We start from the raw sequence: 18,411 nt of genomic DNA, 5'->3' as shown, positions 1-18,411 counted from the left end.
ACTGCTGAGATGTGAAATAACAGGATTTTGTGCTGACACCCAGGCAAGCAAAACTCATTTTAATCTTAAACTTGGCAAAACCAGGCCTGATCTGCACCACTGCTGTAGCTGCCCACTCTCAAGAGCTGATGAAATATTTTAAATTTCACTTGATGGAGTTTGTACTTTGTTAAGTCCTGTGTAATATTTATTTAGCCATAGTCTATAATGTTTACACAGAAAGCTATTCTGGGAAATGCTGATTTTATTTTTTTTTTTCTGACTGGATGAAATGAATTATATTTATCAGGAATTCAGAGAAGGAGGAATGTTTGGCAGACTGTTTTCTCAGATATAAATAAAGCGTTAACCAAGACAACATGCCTAAATTTGGGGATGTTTAAAAGAGCTAAGAAGGAGAAAACAGCTTTTGATTTAACACCACACAGATCCTTTCATGTGAAAAGGATCATGGAATGGTTTGGGTTGAAAGGGATCTTAAAGCTCATCTTGTTTCATCCCCTGCCAGGGCAGGGACACTTTCCACTAGCCCAGGGTGCTCCAAGCCCCATCCAGGCAGGCCTTGGATATGGAGGAAGGAAGGATGTTGGAAATAGCATGTCAGAGAATCACAGAGCAGCAGGTGTTGCACCTCCAACTCTTTGGGAAAGGCTGGAATTTCAGGATAGAGCTCTGTAAATGTAAATTCACAGCTGTGAGACCCTAAACTGGGGTTTGGCTTGTCCTGCAATGTGTTGGAAGTCTGATATCCTAGGAGATGTGTTTCTATGAGGACCTTTAGGAGAAGCTGGATCTGGTGTGGAGAGGAAAACCTGATGCTCCAGTGGGAACCACAGTGGCTCCACATGGCTCATGCATCCTGCTGAACTGTATCCATTTGAGAAAAAAGACAGAAAGAGCCATGAGGCTTTGTGGCACTAAAAGGAGAATTCCTTAAGCTGTGCAGTGTTTACTTTTCTGATGGGATGGGTTTCTGGATGTGCTGCTGGGATTGCAGTTCTTCTGGTGAAAATGGAAGGAGGGGCTGCTCTGAGTCAGCCCAGCCCAGGGAGAAGAGGCTTGGGGGAAAATGTATCAGAGCACTCCAGGTGGAGAGAGGGACTTGTCTTTCTGTATTCTGTTCTCCTGGACTCCTCTAATTCCTGCTCAGCAGGTTTAGGGAAGGCAGTGTGATTTACTCTGGGTGGTGCAGAAACAACAAAATTCTCAGGAGGTCCAATAACAACTTTTACTTGCCAATGTTGGAACATCCTGACAAAATAAGGCACGTGGCAAACTTTAATTCTTTAACTCCTCCAAACACAACAGAGGATTTACCAAAGCATTGACTGGAACTCCCTGGCCTGACTTCCAGAATATTTTGAGAAGAACAAGGTAGAACTGGACACAGCATAGGCTTGTTCTCTGTCATCAAGCAAAAGATGAAATAGAATCAAATTCCAGAAAAGATACATAAATTTTTTGTGAAGCAAGTAGTGAGTAAAGAAAATAACAGCCTGACCAGTGCCCCGCCCAGGGCAGGTACACAAAAGTGTCCTTGGCCACCTGGGCACTTGCTGGCTTCGTGTTCTTCCCACTTAATTGCTTTAAGCCAACTGTTCCTCCAGTCCCCAACATCCTCCTACCCTTCATAAATCAGTCTGATGGCAAACTGTTTATCCTAATGTTTTAGGTTAAACCCAGCCTTTCCTCTTTCCAGTAGCCTGTGCTGTGAGATTAAAAGTATAACTTCCTGCAGGAGAGTGCTGAGGGGGGGGATCCAGGAGCAGTCTGCACCACCCTGAGACACAGCAGTTGCCAAAAGCCAGGATACACAGTTCTGCAGCAAAATTCAACAATCATAACCTCCGAAGGGGGCTTTCAGTGACAGGGAATCTATAAATGCCAGAAGAACAGGGCAGTTTAAAACCCTGGTGTGTTAAATGGAGCTGGGAGGGTAAAACAGAGCAAGGAAAGGCAGGTTTGCCCAGACAGCACGTCTGTGTTTTCAGACAGCTCAATGTGTTTTCTTGCCACATCAGTGTGGTTTAAACACAGCCCCGTGCCTGGAGCAGTGGTTCTGGTGGTCGTGCTGGAGCTGGCAGTAAACAGCCCTGTGGCAAGAATGTGAGGAAGATCAGGAAGCAGCTCAGGATACAGTTAGCAAGATATATGTGCTCTTAGGAGGCTTGCTTCTCTTCACAAATTAAACTGGGACTGCAAAGTGTGATTTATCGGGGCTTTGGAGAACGTGTGCTGAGGGGATCATGCTGTTTCTGCAATTAGGCTTTAATAAATAATAATAATAATAATGAGGCTTTATTTTTGAGCCAGGAAAAATCTCTCTACCATAGGCTTGTTCTCTGTCATCAAGAAAAAGATGAAACAGAATCAAATTCCAGAAAAGATATATAATTTTTTTGTGAAGCAAGTAGAGAGTAAAGAAAATAACAATGAATTATGCAAAAAAACTGGACAATTCTTGGGTTTGACACTTATTTTCCTATTTTTTAGGCCAACACAATCGAATTTTCCCAGAAATCTTTTACACAGAACTTCAGATGGATCAGCTCTTTGTGCAAAGCAGTCTTTGTCTGAAAGTAACACAGACATTTTTTTAAAAAAGCCCTAATTATAAGAGAATTTATATTTATTGCAACAAAAGTCGAGTCTCCTTTGGGATGGACTTGGAGTAATGGATGGTTGGGTCTTCTAATTTATCTAAGTCGTGCAGCATTAGAAAAGCAAATTCAACATATTTACACATGAAGATCTGTGGTCATTTTTTAGAGGGCTGACGTGATCATACATCAAAGGGACTTGACCTTTGGAGCTCCCTGCCTATCTATCAGTGGGAACCAATGTCTGCTTCCTTTGGAAACCAGGGAAGGGAATGCAGCATGGAAAGGGAATAGAAAAACCCTGGAAAGATGAACAGGATTTTTAAAACTTTATTTAGAGTTATCATTTTTTCCCTCACATGCTTTGATTATAAACTTGATAAAGAGCAATGAGTCAGAGTGCAGGGGAGCAAACATCAATTCTCTTGCTTTTTAAATGGAGGTCAGGAACTGAATGCACTCGATGTGTTTGGTTTTAATTCCCTTCATCCCTCTGATAATATAGATTACATTATGCTCCCCATAAACCAGGCTGTTCACATCCTAGTTTCCAGTTCCTCCCACACTGGCCACCATGAAATAAGGGCTTGGCTGTGAACCCTCAGATAACTGATGCCAGATTTACATTTCCTTCCTAAGGACTCGGTAGAAACATCGTGGGATTTGACAGGAAACAATCCCTTGTTCTGCAAAAGGTGCCCTTTCTACCTCATTTTCAGTACATCCCAAGTATTTAGGTCTGCACTGGTTAAAATCTCTGGGAATTTTGTCTTAAACAGAGGCAGAATTGGCACCCAAGGTTTTGTTTAGCTGTTAGAGACCAGCAGATACTAAAGGCAGTAATCCCTAAGGTGTTACCTGTATTTAACATGGCAAAGCTTAGGTAAATGTACATTATTTTCCATCCTAAAGGTAAGGTATTAATGGTATTTTTAACTGATGTGAGATGTATTCTCTAGGCACAATCAGTTTTCAGAACCCTCTAAAGTAGCTAAGGGCAATTCCATTGCTGGGCAAGAAAATCCCCCAAACTGCTTGGGAAAAGCAGAAAGCATGTTTTAAATCAAAATTAAATTATTAGTTTATAAATTAATCACTTAAGAACTGTGGACCATGGAAGCACAAATAAACTTAACAAATGCAGAGCAGTGCTGGATGTTTCTGTGATGTGCTGCTGCTTTACTAGAACTTAACTTGGTACAAGGGCTGTGCTATGTGAAAAAGGGATTTGTAGAAAATTTTTAAATTTTTATAGAAGAATACACTTATAATGTATTATAATTAAGAAATAATTAGCTTATAATAATAATAATAATAATAATAACATAAATTATAACATCTGCATTATCTCACCCTTCACATAAAACTAAAAATAAAAGTTTTTAAACACCTCTCAGTTACTCCATGTCTAAATCAAAAAAAACCCTTAATCCAACAGTGCTACTGCAGCTGGACTTGGGTGAAGCTTGACACCTGTTATTGCCTCCAAAAACTTGGAGGGGGGCAAAAAAAAGATCAACAGTAAAGAATTTATCCTATTTTTGGGGTGTTTGTTGCAAGGAAGGGGGTGGGAGGAACAGATTCCTTGTGGAAAGGATGCCATGATTTTTTTCTTTCACCCTTGTGCATTTTAACTGACCATGGGCAGCTGTTCACTTCCCTGTGCCTCTGCAGTGTTATGTGAGGAAGATTTTGATTATTTTTATATGGACTTAGAGAAATATTGATGGATTAACATGCCAGTTCTTAGGTTTCTCTTCCCTGCTCTTGACATACACAGGCAGTGGCTTGCAAAGGGGTGGGAGAAGAGGATTTTGCTTCTTTGGTTTAATTGGATGTTAGGAAGAATTCATTATTTTAGCCCACTCTAAGGGCTGTCAAGCATTGGAACAGGCTGCCCAGTTAAGTGGTAGAGTCACCATCCCTGGAAATGTTCAAAAAATGTGTGGATGTGGCACTTGGGGACATGGTTAGGGGTGATGGGCTTGGCAGTGCTGGGTTAATGCTTGAACTTGATGATTTTAGAGGGCTTTTCCAACCTTCATGAATTCTACTCCAGACATAAGGCACCTCACCACTCTTGAAATCAGGACTGAAAAGCTGATTAACAAAATTTCCTTGCTGATCATGCCTAGGTCATATTCCCTGGAACCCAGGGCAAATTCTCCACAGGCAGTTTCCACATCTGCCACACACATTGGAGAATGTATGGACAGCACAAACCCATTCAGCAGAAGACAAATTGTGCTACTCCTGTGCCATTTATCATTTCAGCTGAGCTCTGTATTCCTTGGAGACTCCTTTTAAAATAGGAGGAATCGTAGAAATTAATTTCTCCTCTTGGGCTGAATGATAAAAGCCTGAAGAACAAACAGAGGGTGGCATTTTGTGTTCTGGAGGCACAGCCCCACTTACCATGCCCAGAAATATCATCTCCTCCTCTCTCAGCCTCTCTGTTTCCTTGCGCTGCCTGTGCCCACGCCAGACCTGAATTGTAAACAAAACTCTGATCAGACAAATGGGCCTTGGTACAGCTTCCTTTTCTGGGGCAGACACAGGAAAAAACAAATAGAGGAAGGAAAGGCACAATATACCATTGAAACTATTGCTTTTTAACAGGTTGCCATCTGCTATTCTTTTTTTTTTTTTTAATAACAAATGTTGAGGTTTGTTATCCCCTCATGCTGCTCTGGGTGGCTTCTAAAAACTGTCACTGCTTCATGAAGTTCAGACATAAGATTTAGGCTGAGCTCCTGCTCTCATCAGGCTGAATTGTCTGAATTATTCATGTGCAAGGACTCTTTGTGGAATTTAGCACTGACCTCCCTCTGTCCTTTTTTCCAGATATGGGATGAACTCTTCCCCTGGAGATCACAGAAAAAGGCATGAATTCAGAGATGCACTGAATTCCAAGGGGAGGCCAGAAAGAGCAACTGAGGTCATAAAAATCAGAATGGAAAAACAACGTGTAAGTTACAAAGTCATCCTGCGTTGCCAGTGCAGGACTGGTTCCATTGATCTTACATCTGGGGGTCCTGTCTCATTTTTTAAGTGGTTTAAATGATGTATTTCACCTTGCTGGACACCCTAAAAAGGATCATTTCTGAAAGCTCCCCATCACGTGAGCTGTGTTGCTGCCTACAGCTGCTCTCCTGACCAAAACATTGTAATTTGGTTTTGCTAGAATTGTTGCTACACAAGAAACCCACCTTTTGAATGCAAGTGGCAGCATCATCTGGACTTTTAGCCATCTGTTGCTCCTGTTTTTTACTGTGCCTTTTCTCTTCAAGGTAAATTCTCCTCATGAAGGCTGCTCGAGCGCGGCCCTGGCGAGCCCGTTCTGCCACCTGGATCACCCGAATGCCCTCCTCAAGTGTCATGGCTGTGACAGCTTCCTTCTACAGCACAGCCAAAAAAAAGGAATCAACACAGGAAAGTTATGTCTTGTAAATTGCCTGCCTCAGTTAGAAAATGGTATCTTAGGAAACAAAGAGCAGAGACTGCTGTTGATGTGTGAGGTGGAAAACCTGCTCTGCTGGGAAGCCACAGTGGCTCATGCAGCCCTGCTGAACTTGATCCATTCGAGCAGAAAGACACAACCATGGGGCTTTGTCCTTCTAAAAGGAGAGTTTATTGGGCTGTGGAATGTTTTCCTTTCCTTTTCTGAAGGGAGGGTTTCTGGAGGTGCTGCTGGGATCACAGTTCTTTAGATGAAAATGGAAGGAGGGGCTGCTCTGAGTCAGAGGGGAAAAATGGATCAGAACAGAAGGGACTCCCCCTTCTCACTCTTGAGAACCCTCATGCTCCCCATGGAAAAGCTGAATTAGTGTTTCTTGATGTTCATCTCCCAGCTGGAGGCAGCTCATATTTAATTATTATATTTATATTGTGTGGCACTTACTTTCAGCAGGGCTTTCTAGGACACAATTACACAGAATAGATTTCCTGAACAGAATCCCATAAACCATGTGCAGAGCAGATTCCTGAGATGAACTCTGCTGGTTTTGATTTATGTTGGACTGCTCCTAACAGCAGTGCCACGGACATGGAGAGCTCCAGTTGGTTACACAGCAGCCAGGATTTTCTGAGAGGATGAGGTGCAGAAGTGCTGACAGCCCTGCAGCAATCCCAGTGGTGAGTGAGCTGGAAGTGCAGCACAGGACACTGGATTTGCACCGGCTGAGGTGATTTTATTGCTGTTTATTGAATCCCCTGGCTCCCTGTAGCAGCCTGGACCCTGCCAGAGCCTGGTGCTCTGCCTGAGCTGGCTGCTCACTAGACAACCTCATCCCTAATGGATGCCACGCTGGAAAGGGGCAAGAGCAGAACTCTGGGAAGCAAAAAGGCTCCAGGATAAACTGTGCTGAAATAGGATCTCCCCAGAGCAACAGCAGGAGAGCAGAGAACTCAACCAGGGGAGCTCTGCAGCTGCCCAGCAAAGCCTCTCTCCAGCAGGGAATCCTGTGCTCTGTCTCTGCAGCCTGCCTGGGGCTGCTTCCATCCCTGGGGACTTTCCCTCTGGTATTTTGTGAGATCAACAGGCACAATCACTGCTGGAGAATTCAGGGCAGCACTGTGACTAAGTGGGCCATCAGCACTGTCTCTTATGGCTACAACATCCATGAATCCAAGTTATCCAGGCATGTAGGCACAGTTGTTTACTTCAGGGGTCAACATGCCACTCCCAAAAGGTCAAAAGTATATCAAATCCAGAGCAGCCTTCAGTGCAGTGCTCATGTATTTGTCTGTAATGACTTTTGCTCTGCCAAAGCTCAGTTTTCTGCTCCTCCCAGCAGCTGCAGCTCTGTATCTGCACGGGAGAAACTGCACTCATTGTTCAGAGGTTATAAACAAGTGAATGCCAGCAGTTGTGCTGACCTGAACTCTGAGTTCTGCCTGCTCCACTGAGGAATCCTGGGCCAGGACAGTTTGGTTTCAGTAGTGATGCTTCAGGTTTTAGCTTTTATATTTTTCAGATTCTGTGCTGCTTTAGTGTGTACACTGCTTTAATCTGAGTTTCATATGAGGGCATGGTGAGCTCTCCTCAAAGAGCAGGGAGACGAAACAATTCCTGCTCTAGCTGGGGACCAAGGACAAATGATCCAAATCTCAGCCCAAGAGCACAAACAACGGGGCTGGAGAGAGAAAAACAAGAAGGATGGGACTTCATAACCTAAACCTGTAATTGGACAATTAACTCCAATGGGCAAATGGAGCAGAACTTACAAAATTTAGAAACCCTTGACCAGTTGTCCATTTTTGTGACCATTTTGGGCTGATCTTGGGTATAGCCCTGGCTGGGCTCTTGTGCTGCCCAAGGTGGATCCGTTGAGGAGATCCTTTTAATAAATCCCTATTTTATTCTGTAACTCTGTCTGGCCTCTGTTCTAGGGCAGCCTGCACAGAGCATCAGCAGGACTAGTTACAGGATAAGGGTTAGTTAGACAAATAAAGCACTGACTTGGCCAAAGTTCTGCTCTTTCTGACATTTTCACACACAGAAAGCGGAGTAGAATCATTCCAGTCTTACCCAGCCTTGAGATGTGACTGGATGTTGTCTGACACAGAAATCTAAGGTTTCTTTCTACTTGTGCCTTATCTGTAAACACACTTTTAGTTCCTCACTGCTGTAAAGCACTTCTCACTTCAGTGTCTCGTGTTCAGACACATGTGGCTGTGAACTAAACAAACCAAGCACAATATGTAGGTATGGGGTACATTTACCTGTTCTAGCAAACCAGCATTCAGCAAAATCTCATGCAGGAATTTCTCCCTGTACTGCAGGATTCCCAGGTTTTCTTGAATGAAATACTTTGGGATGGGTATTTCTATGTCTTCCTGGAGGAAGAAAGTCACAAGATGCTTTTTAGGACTGTATTTAAAACACATTACTGATTAATTGAACACCTCTACAAAGCAATAAAATAAGGACAGAGGTTGTTGAGTATTTTTTTTGAGTATTGGGGAATTTGACCTTTGTAACAGCTGCTGTTATTTTTCAATTACTTTAGACCTAATTCAACAAAAACAAATAAATCAACCCAGTTTGTGAACCATGTGAGCCCAGAAATCTTTCTTCTTATAATGGCTCAATTATATTATCAAATTGCTAAAATATTTGGCAGGGTTGCTAGAAATTTAAACATGATTTCCACCAAGCTGAATACCTATGCTTGTGTGATCATCCCACTTCTTGTTTTAATCAACATGAAAAATAGATCTGCTCTCTTGCCATTTTTTTTTACCATTATAAGGAACCAAAGCATAATTCTAGAGTTTTTTATAGGTATTTTGAGCTGTAGACAGTCTGTCTGCCTGTGACTGTGGTATCTCAGACACTTCTTAAAATCACACATGGCCAGAAGTGCCTGTCTTTACTAATTTCTGTAATTAAGAAGATGTAACTGGTTTACATTTCTCCCAGTTTCATCCCTCACTCCCTCAGCTGCACACTGAGGGACATCCCTACCATGACACCACAAGAAAGCTTCCAAGTCAGGCTGTGCTTATCCCTGATGATTTTATCAGTGCAGAGGTCTGCTCTGATAAAGTTTCTAAATATTTGTCTTGCTAAGCTCCCTGTTTGCACCTTCCAACAACCCTTGGCAGTTGATGGAAAGGATTATATGCTGTACTCTGAGTGCAAATCACTCTGGGTAGATTAAAATCTGGAGGTTTAAGAAATCAAGGGTTTGTCTGGACATCCTCCTGGAGGATGAGAGGATTTTTAGGCTGCCAGGGAACAGAATCAGTGTAGGAGTATCTCTGATGTCTCACCTGGCCTGTAATTCCAAGTGATTCTGGATTGTGACTTTTACTGACTGGAAAAAGGAGATCAAAGCCCCAGTGCCAGGGCTGGAAGGGGTGGGGAGCCTGCTTCTCTTCATAATCTCTTTTTGGGGCCCAGCACTGAAAAGTCAGGCTTGGGATGTTGAACCTCAAGTCAAATGTGTGGCTTTTTAGCCACTCCCAGCTCCACATGGGATTTATGGATCCAAATACCTTCACAATTACCCCAGAAAATGGAGTGAATGGATGCTGGAAGGCAACTGCACAAAAACACAAGGTACAGAACTTGTGGGGAAATAGGAAAGCTTGGCCTTGCAGTGACACAGTACAAACCAGGCAATATCATCACATAGAATATAAAATGTTGTGTCCTCTGCCTTCAATCCTGCAGGATTTTAGCACTGATAACAAAGGGAAAGGAATGACAGGAGATATCCTTTCTGGGCAGATCCTTTGAGAAACAGGAGTTATTTGTCCAGTAATTTTGTTCTATTCTCAAGAATATTGAAATATTTTATTAAAAAGAACACCCCATAAATCTATATTCTTATCTAGTATGGAAATTTTTTTCTTTGAAAAAACTTGAAATCTCCTCAGTGATTGATTTCTTTTGTGGTAGGTAGGTATGTTAAGCCCTCTTAAAATTAAGGTGTGGTGCAGGAATTTGAATTTATGCTTGTTTTTGAGGAGATGTCAGGCATGAATCCTCAGACTTGCCAACTTTTTGCCGCAGATGGATTTACTGCTGAGTCATGAAAACAGCAGTGCTAAGGATTTCAAAATATGATTTGAAGGATTGTTTTCCCTGGAGATGTGTTTAAAATAGTTTAAAACACTGCTTAATGTTGAAGGGAAAGGGCTGGTGGAAATTCCTGGCAAATCCTTTCCTAAATTTGCAGATGTGCAAACAGAAACACGATGCAGATCTCAGAGTGATGCTATAATGATACTGGGCAATTTATCTCGGAGCTGCCATCCCACAAAAAGCAGGAATTTCAAAGCACAAAAAGCAGGAATTTCAGCTGGTTTTAGCAAAGCAGCGGTACCTGAATGTGACAATAGATGGAGCTGTCTGCGAGAGAAGTAACCCTCTTTGCCAGCTCATTTTTCCTGCGGCTTTTAAAGCACAGCTTCCACGCTTGGCCTCATTGTCATATTCACGGTGCTGATTTCACCGTGCCACGAAGGGCAGGCTGCAGTGGACTCCACTTTACTTATCAGTGGCCCATTTTCTATCTCACCCCACGTTAAAATCTGGCAGAGTCAAGCTCCCTGCACTTAACAGCAAAGCTGTGAAGTTATTACTGACAGAGAGAAGGGTTAGATGGGATATTGGGAAAGAATTCCTCCCTGTGAGAGTGGGCAGGCCCTGGCACAGGGTACCCAGAGAAGCTGAGTCTGCCCCTGCATCCCTGGCAGTGTCCAAGGCTGGATGGGGCTTGGAGCAGCCTGGGATAGTGGAAGGTGTCCCTGTCCATGGCAGGGGGTGGCACTGGATGGGCTTTGAGGTCCTTTCCACCCCAAACCATTCTGGGATTCTATGAATACAAATTCATGCTGTAATATGGAATCATGGAATGGGTCAAATCAAAAGGGACCACAAAGGGTCATCTGGTCCCACCCTCCTGCTCCCAGGCAAAGACTCCTTCTGAGAGAGCTGGGTGCCAACTGATGCCAGCACTCCTGGCACTGCACAAGCCATTGCACTGTCAAAACCCTCAAAATTATGGTGGTGACACCAGCTGGGGAGCCATCTGCTTCTTTCAATATCGCTGCGTTCAACTGGAAGTGTCAGGAGTGTGCCCCAGAATCCCTCACTAAATGCTCCAGAACCCTGAAATCATTTGTGATCACCCTCAGACTATGTGTCACCCTTTCCCTGCCCTCTGCATGGAAGATCATGTCTGTGAGGTGTGAAAAACATGGAAGTTTCCTGGTGCCCCCAGAGAGGCAGCAGACAGGGTTACAAATAAAAGGCCTCCAAACAGAGCACATCTTTCCCATGACCAACTCCCCATGGAAGCAACCCTACCGGGACACGCTGCAGCTCCAGCAGGACGGCAGCCATGGAGTGGCACTCGCACTTCTCCAGGGCCACCATCTCTCCCTTGATCTCCAGGATGCGGCCCATGACCCCGTCCAGCGCCTGCCGCACTGCCGCCCGCTTCTGCTGGTGGACCAGGTGGGCGTGGGCCTCGGCCAGCTTCCGCAGGATGGCCAGGTACTGCACGTAGGCAGTGGCCAGCATCTTCATCACCTGCTCAGGGTCCTCCTGGGGCTGCAGGAACTCCTCTCTCTCTCTCTGAAGCATGGTGTCCAGCTCTCTCTGGGTGTCTGCCCATATCTGGCAGTAAGTGCTGGTTGGGAAGAGGAGAATTTCATGTCAGCCTGATGTGAAAGAAGGAGTGAGCACACAGAGCCAGGGCTCTGAGGGTGTGGATTTCTCACAGAGCAAGGCTGGAAGTATCAGCCATTACATTTATAAGGAGGTTTTTTGTGATGGTGTTTCTCATCTCAGGAAGAGATCATAATCTTGACTCCATGTTTCAGAAGGCTGATTTATTATTTTATTATATATATAGATATATTAAAAGAAAATGATACATTAGAACTATACTAAAAGAATAGAGAAAGGATTTCATCAGAAGGCTAGAAAAGAAAGGAATGGAATGATGATAAAATCTTGTGACTGACCAGAGTCCCAACACAGCTGGACCTGTGACTGGTCATCAAGTAGAAACAACTCACATGGACCAATCAAAGATGCACCTGTTGCATTCCACAGCAGCAGATAATTGTTGTTTTTCTTTTCCTCTGAGGCTTCTCAGCTTCTCAGGAGAAAAAATCCTAGCAAAGGATTTTTCAGAAAATATGTCTGTGACAGTTTTTAACTACAAAGTATTTTGAAAACCATTAGCAGAAGTTTCTGGGTTTGTTTTATTAAAACAAGCTTAATACTTTAAAGCTTTCCAGCTTCATTCTAAAAGGCTTGAAGCATCCTTCAAGTGCTTGAAGTTACAATCCCCAACAGTGCCAGGAGTTTTATTCAGCTGTGCTAATTGAGAAGATGGTTTAATTGAAAAGGTGTCTCCCTCCAATGCCTTTTAATAGGCATTTTAATAGTCCTTCCTTCTTTTAATAGGGGGAAGGACTATTTGAAGCTCTGCACTTTTGGGATCTGGACCAATTTGTGTTTCTAAAGCTGTTCTGCCTTTCTGAAGAGGTTGCTTGGAGTTAACTGCAGGGTAAGGGAGGGGTTGGTGCAAATGCTGGAGTGAAGTTGGGGGCCTAATTCAAATGTGAGGTAAGGAAAATAATTTGATTTATTTCTGTGGTAGCAACTGTTGCACTCCAAGGAATTGCTAAATGTCTGCTCTGGTGGCTGTGGGATTATGTGGCATGGAAGCTGTCATCTCAGGCCATCTCCACTTCCAGGAGCAGTAATGCTGCTCACTTGGTAGTTTTGGTAGGAATAGGTGGAGTTCTAAGGTGAGCATGGACTGGCTGTCAGTGGCTTTTCATGTGAAAAGCAGATCAATGTCCTGGGCGATGAGCCTAAAGGAGCAAGAAATGAGCCATGAGGTTTTTATTCAGAGAAGAACTCAAAGAGCAGTTTTGTCATGGCAAGGTGTTAATAACACCTGTGGCAGTGAAGACACTTTTGGATCCTGTTCTCCTTTGCCAGATGCAGACTCTTGGCAGTGATAAGTGATAAAATCCTACATCTTTGAAAATGCCTCTAGGAACAGAGCAAGGAAATTCCTTCAGCACTGAGCCATGGTTGTGTTGGGAGAAAACCAGTTCATTCACACTGTCCTGCTGAGGGGAAAACAGTGGCTATGGAAACAGGGACAGCTGACTTGCTCCTTAATCCTAGGAATAAAGGCTTCAATGGTGCAATCTAGACCCATCCTTGCTGAACCAAGTTGCTGTTCCTAGAGCTTCTCAAAGAGGGATGAGAACAGCAAAAGGCCCTGCTGCTGTTAGATGAGCTTTGAGAGCAGACCTTGCACTGGGGGAGTGTTGGTTTATTTATCCTGACCAGAAAGCTGGACAGATGTTAGCATTGTTTGTGCATGACAATAAATGCTGGAGCTCTGTGAGCTGATCTTATCATTCCCAGTCCTGGAGGTCAGAGTGACCCAAGGCTTTTGCTGCAAGAGGCATGTGTGGGGTGGGACAGAACAAACTCCAGCCCCCGAGTGCCCCAAGTGTGGGGTGCCCTGGGTGGTGACAGGGCTGTGGGACTCCCTCCTGCAGTCAGCAAAAACACCAACAACCCAAAGCCTGCTATTGAATTTGCACCATTAACGTTTTAGAGGGCGTATTATACACTTCAGCTGACCTGGCTTTCTGCAGGATGCAGCTGGCCTTGCTTTTCCTAATGCTTCTGCAGCCCACCCAGCTCTTTCCCCTTCCCTTTTTTTCCTACTTCATTTACATCCCTCTGCACCACCCGTATCAGTCAATTGCAGCAATTAACCCAGGTGCAGGAGATAAACAGAACCAAGCCGGCCGAGGGGAGGAGATGGGGCCGAGCAAGGCCAGCAGAGCTGGAGCCAGGGCACGGAAGGATGTGAGGCATGCGGGTTTTCCAGCGAGGGAGGAAACGGCGCGCTGTCCTGCGTACTTTGTGTGATTTCTCACGGATAGGGCACAGCTTGTCAAACTCGGAGGAAGCCCTGCCCTGTGGGGTGTCCCCACAGCCATCCAGCTGATTGATGAGCCCTGGGGATGCTGGGGCTGGAGCCTTTCCCGTGCAGGTTGCTCTGTGCGCAGAGAAGTGACCGATTTACAATAATCTGCCTTCTCTGAGTGAGGAATGTCAAGTGGTTCCTCCTGCTGAGCCAGCTCATATCCAGTTTCTTTTTATATTGGGAATGGCTGGTGGAGGGAGGAGAGGAAGAGGCTGGAGGACCTAACCATGAGGCGCTGCAGATAGGACATAATTGCTTCCATAAAGCATTAGTTTATCAGATAAGCACAGGGATGACTGCAGGCACGGTTGCTGGGGGTCAGATGTTAAGACTATGGATATTATGGGATGATTGTGGCTTTTGCAACACGAGGGCAAAAGAAAGGATGGGCCCACTGGAAAATATGAAGTGCTGAAGGAGAAGGTGGATGTGAAAGTGATAAATTTTTAGCTGATAACCCTATGTACCTGCTGTGTTCAGGGACCTGGCCCCCAAGTTTCTTAGGTGTGGGATAGGTACAGGCCAAGCAGAAATCTGATTTGAGTGTTGCACCCCTTCACCCTGGTTAAAAACTAGAGGACACATGCACAAAACGGGATTAAAATTATTATTCCAGGTTTTACTGGTGCACAAATGAGAGCCCTTCTGGACTAGTCTGAAGGGTGAGCTGTGCCTGGTGTTTAGAGCTCCTTTTGGGGGACTTGGCAGGGACTTTCAGCTTTAGAGACAAACGTGCTCAGGGGTAGTCAGGAGGAGTAACTTCAAGGTTATGCCTTAAAAGCAAAGGAGAGCACTGCCTCTCCTTGCCTGTGAATCAGACACTGTGTGATCCCTAGGTCCCTAATGGAATTTTTGCCTATTTGCTCAGTGTCCCTTTGCATTAAATTGTGAACTCCCTCAAAATTGCTTCCACACGCTGCAGGGGGAGGACAATGTAGCCTTGAATGCACTGGGTTTTTATTTACTGTGACTGGTCCACCTTGTAGGGTGTGCTCTGCTCTGAGCTGTCTGTGCCCAAGGATATTCCACCAGATTTAGGTTGGATTAGAGCCTCTAACTCACCTATTAGTGCAGGTAATGAGCCTAGCTTTCTTATTCAAGGCTTAAGAAAATAAAATCCTGGGAAAGAAAGCTGTCTCCTGATCTCTCTGTGCATACAGCACTGTAAGTAATGCTACAAATTGTCATAGCAACTCCCAAATAGGGGTGTTATGGGGGAAATAAGCAATGCTGTAATGGGATGAGGAAGAAGCACATCAAGTGACCGAACTCCAGAGTCCCCAGAGTGATTTCTGGCAGCTCACAGCTTGGAGGGAAGGTCAGAGCTTTAACTCCTCACTGATGTCCTTTCTCTTCACTCCCACAAAGTAGAAACAGAGACTAAAACATGGGTTTAAGAATTTCTTTTACCCATAACCTGATTGCCAGTTCAAAACTCACTTTTATTGCTCAAAATAAAGCCTGCTCTCCTTATTTAGAGTGAAGCTTAACAACATAGGGTTTTTCTCCTGCTGAAGTTACAAAGAGATGTTTAAAATCCTGCTAAATGGTATATGCCTTGTTTTGGCATTGTAGGGCCCTCTAAGTCTGCATGTTTGCTTGACCCATCTCTCCTAAGACTTGGAAAAGCTTCTTGGTTTGGAGTCCAGCTGAGGTGAGCCTGCTCACTGGTGCTGGACTGGTTTAAAGGCTGAAGCATGCCCTTCTTGGAAGGGTTTGAGCTGAGCATGCAAACTGTCCCTCAGGCCACTCCTGAGCCAGGGCAAGAATCTGCCATCAGTGGGGTCACCTTTGTGTGCCTTTTCTTCTTCCCCCCAGAGCGTCTCTGTGTTCATTCACTGCCAAAGGGAACACTACCCCTGTTATTCCAGGACATGGCACAGCTTGTCTCTGGATTTGTGCATGGGCTGAACCCTGGCTTCTGTGCTGCCAGGTTTTTCTGGGCTGCCCTCAGCAATATTTCCTGCTTTCCCATGCTAAAGCTGCAGTGCAGTGCTGCCTGAGTCTCCCTGGTTTATCCTGATGGATGGAAGGAGGTGGAAGGCAAAACATTTGACTCTGACTCCAGCTTTCCTCACCTCGTTTGGGAACTCCTGTGTGATTAAAGGAACTCTAAATTGTGTGTGTTAAAACGCTGCTGAAGGAACCTCTGCTGCCACTGCAAACCCACCTTGTATTTCTTTCTCAGAAATGGGACTGGGCTGTGCTGGGGGCTGGAGAAAGTGCCCCAGGGTTTGTGAACAGCTCCTGGGATGTGGAGCAGGGCTTGAGGAGCCTGGCACAGGACACACAGGCAGCAGGGACAGAGATGCAGGGCTGGTGACAAGGAAGTGCACGCAGGGGCCACTGCTCAGGGTCCCCTGGCCACACTGGGAGCCTGACAGGTCAGGCATTGTGCTGAGCCCTGGGCAAACACGGGGGAGGGAGCCCTGCCCTGCAGCCTCTGGAAAATAAAGAAACAAGAGACAAAGGTTGGGAGGGGAAAGTGAGGCCCTGAGAGGAAAAAGGGTTTTTAATGCTGCTGCTGCTGCTTTTTTTTTTTTTTTTCTTCTCTCTTTCTAAAAATGACCAGGCTTAGGATGATGCTGGCTGATCCAGGTCAGCAGTTACCTGTTCCCTCACAGGTGTTGGGTGGTGATTACATTACAGGAGTAGCCCCCCCTTCTCTCTTTTGCCCTATTATAGGCAAACATTTTTTGTGTTGCAGAGGTGCAGGCAGAATCAGAGATCAGTGTGGCCTTACAACAAAACGTGTCTGAGTTCAAGAAGTGTTTAGACAATGCTCTCAGGCACAGGGTGGGGGTCCTGGGGTGTCCTATGCAGGGCCAGCAGTTGGATCAATGGCCCTGGTGGGTCCCTTCCAACTCAGCACTGATCCTGTGAACCAAATTGCCTGAAATGTTGTTGGAATTAATTGCTGATTTCAAAGCCTTTAGCCTGCAGTCTGGAGCAGTTCAGGCTCATGAGCCTGTTTAAGCCTGCCTTGCTTCTAAAATAAGATTAGTCTCACAATTATGCCAAACTTCTCAGCTGGTGGTGAATGTGACTCTGCCAGATGACTTTTTAAGCAGGCTTGCTCCAGCCACGATGTTTTACAGAGTTGGAAGCATTTGGGGGAAAATAAAGGATAAACCTCAGTAGGCTTTGGTTGTGACAAGAGAAGAAAACACACAGCCTGCTGGCATTGTTAACGTGAACAGCTCTGTGCTTCTGTCATCTCCAATTTCAGTCCTGGGTACTATGACAGAAAGTGAAGGGGGAATAAAAGATTTGTGTGGCAGAAATGTAATGGGAAACTGCAGGGAAGGCAAGGAAGCAGCTCCATGGAGCAGCAGCAGCAGCAGCAACACACCTCAGCAGGTCTCAAGCACCTGCTCCAGCCAAACTCACAAGGCTGGCAGGAAAAAGAACTGTCTTCTTTCATGAGTTTTTTAAAAAAACAACATTTTCCTAAATGACAAAGAAATTAAGGTGTGGGAAAAGCTATTTTGGGCTGTCAAATGCTCCAGAGGCTGCCCTCCTGTCCCTCAGCTCCTGCCTGGGCTGTGCCCTGGGCTGATCCCACAGCCTGGGCAGCAGGAAAGGGGGAATTCTGCCCCTCTGCCCTGCTCAGGTGAGACCCCACCTGCAGAGCTGTGTCCAGCCCTGGAGCCCAGCACAGGAAGGACCTGGAGCTGCTGGAGAGAGTCCAGAGGAGGCACCAGGATGAGCAGAGGGATGGGGCAGCTACATGGGGAAAGGCTGGGAGAATTGGGAATGCTGGAGAAGAGAAGCTTTGGGGTGACCTAACTGTGGCCTGCCAGTACCTGAAGGGAACCTGCAAGAAAGATGGACAGAGACTACTGACAAGGGCCTGGAGTGCCAGGAAAAGGGGGAATGGCTTCCCACTGCCAGAGGGCAGGGATAGATGGGATATTGGGAACAAATTTGTCCCTGTGAAGGTGAGGATGCCCTGGCACAGGTTTCCCAGAGAAGCTGTGGCTGCCCCTGGATCCCTGGAAGAGTTCAAGGCCAGGTTGGATGGGGCTTGGAGCAGCCTGGGATAGTGGAAGGTGTCCCTGCCCCTGGCAGGAGATGAGCTTCAAGGTCCCTTCCCACCCCAAACTCTTCTGTGTCACATGAACAGCAGCCTCCTCTCCTTTGCAAGCAGAATTTTTCCTTCCAAGCAGGATTTGCCCATAACACACTTTACTGTTTCTGACAACAAAGTTTATTTCAGCTTTAACCATCCTGTATAATCTTTTTCTTTTTACCCCTCTCTTCCTTGGAAAAGGAAGGGGCAGTTACCCATCCAGCTGCCTACAATGCCAAGCATAAAGGGCTGT

The 18,411-nt window shown here is 45.3% G+C and overlaps 1 protein-coding gene across 4 annotated transcripts in view; it reads right to left on the bottom strand.

The window, feature by feature from the left end:
- The window catches only part of DRC11 (dynein regulatory complex subunit 11), a 106,899-nt gene that overhangs the window by 84,020 nt on the left and 4,468 nt on the right, over positions 1–18,411 (bottom strand). For 3 of the 4 annotated variants that reach the window (XM_077180965.1, XM_077180966.1, XM_077180967.1), the window contains exons 2-5: positions 11,422–11,746; positions 8,325–8,438; positions 5,810–5,998; positions 5,016–5,087 (exon numbers count right to left, since the gene is read on the bottom strand). In XM_077180965.1, coding sequence (XP_077037080.1) covers positions 5,016–5,087; positions 5,810–5,998; positions 8,325–8,438; positions 11,422–11,746 — 700 coding nt within the window. The remainder of the gene's footprint in view (positions 1–5,015; positions 5,088–5,809; positions 5,999–8,324; positions 8,439–11,421; positions 11,747–18,411) is intronic. The other variant, XM_077180968.1, reaches the window with a different exon arrangement.

This window comes from Agelaius phoeniceus, chromosome 7 (genome assembly GCF_051311805.1).
Source record: "Agelaius phoeniceus isolate bAgePho1 chromosome 7, bAgePho1.hap1, whole genome shotgun sequence".
NCBI lineage: Eukaryota > Metazoa > Chordata > Aves > Passeriformes > Icteridae > Agelaius > Agelaius phoeniceus.
The sequence above is the reverse complement of the archived record's forward strand: the minus strand, read 5'-3'. Positions and strand labels throughout refer to the sequence as shown.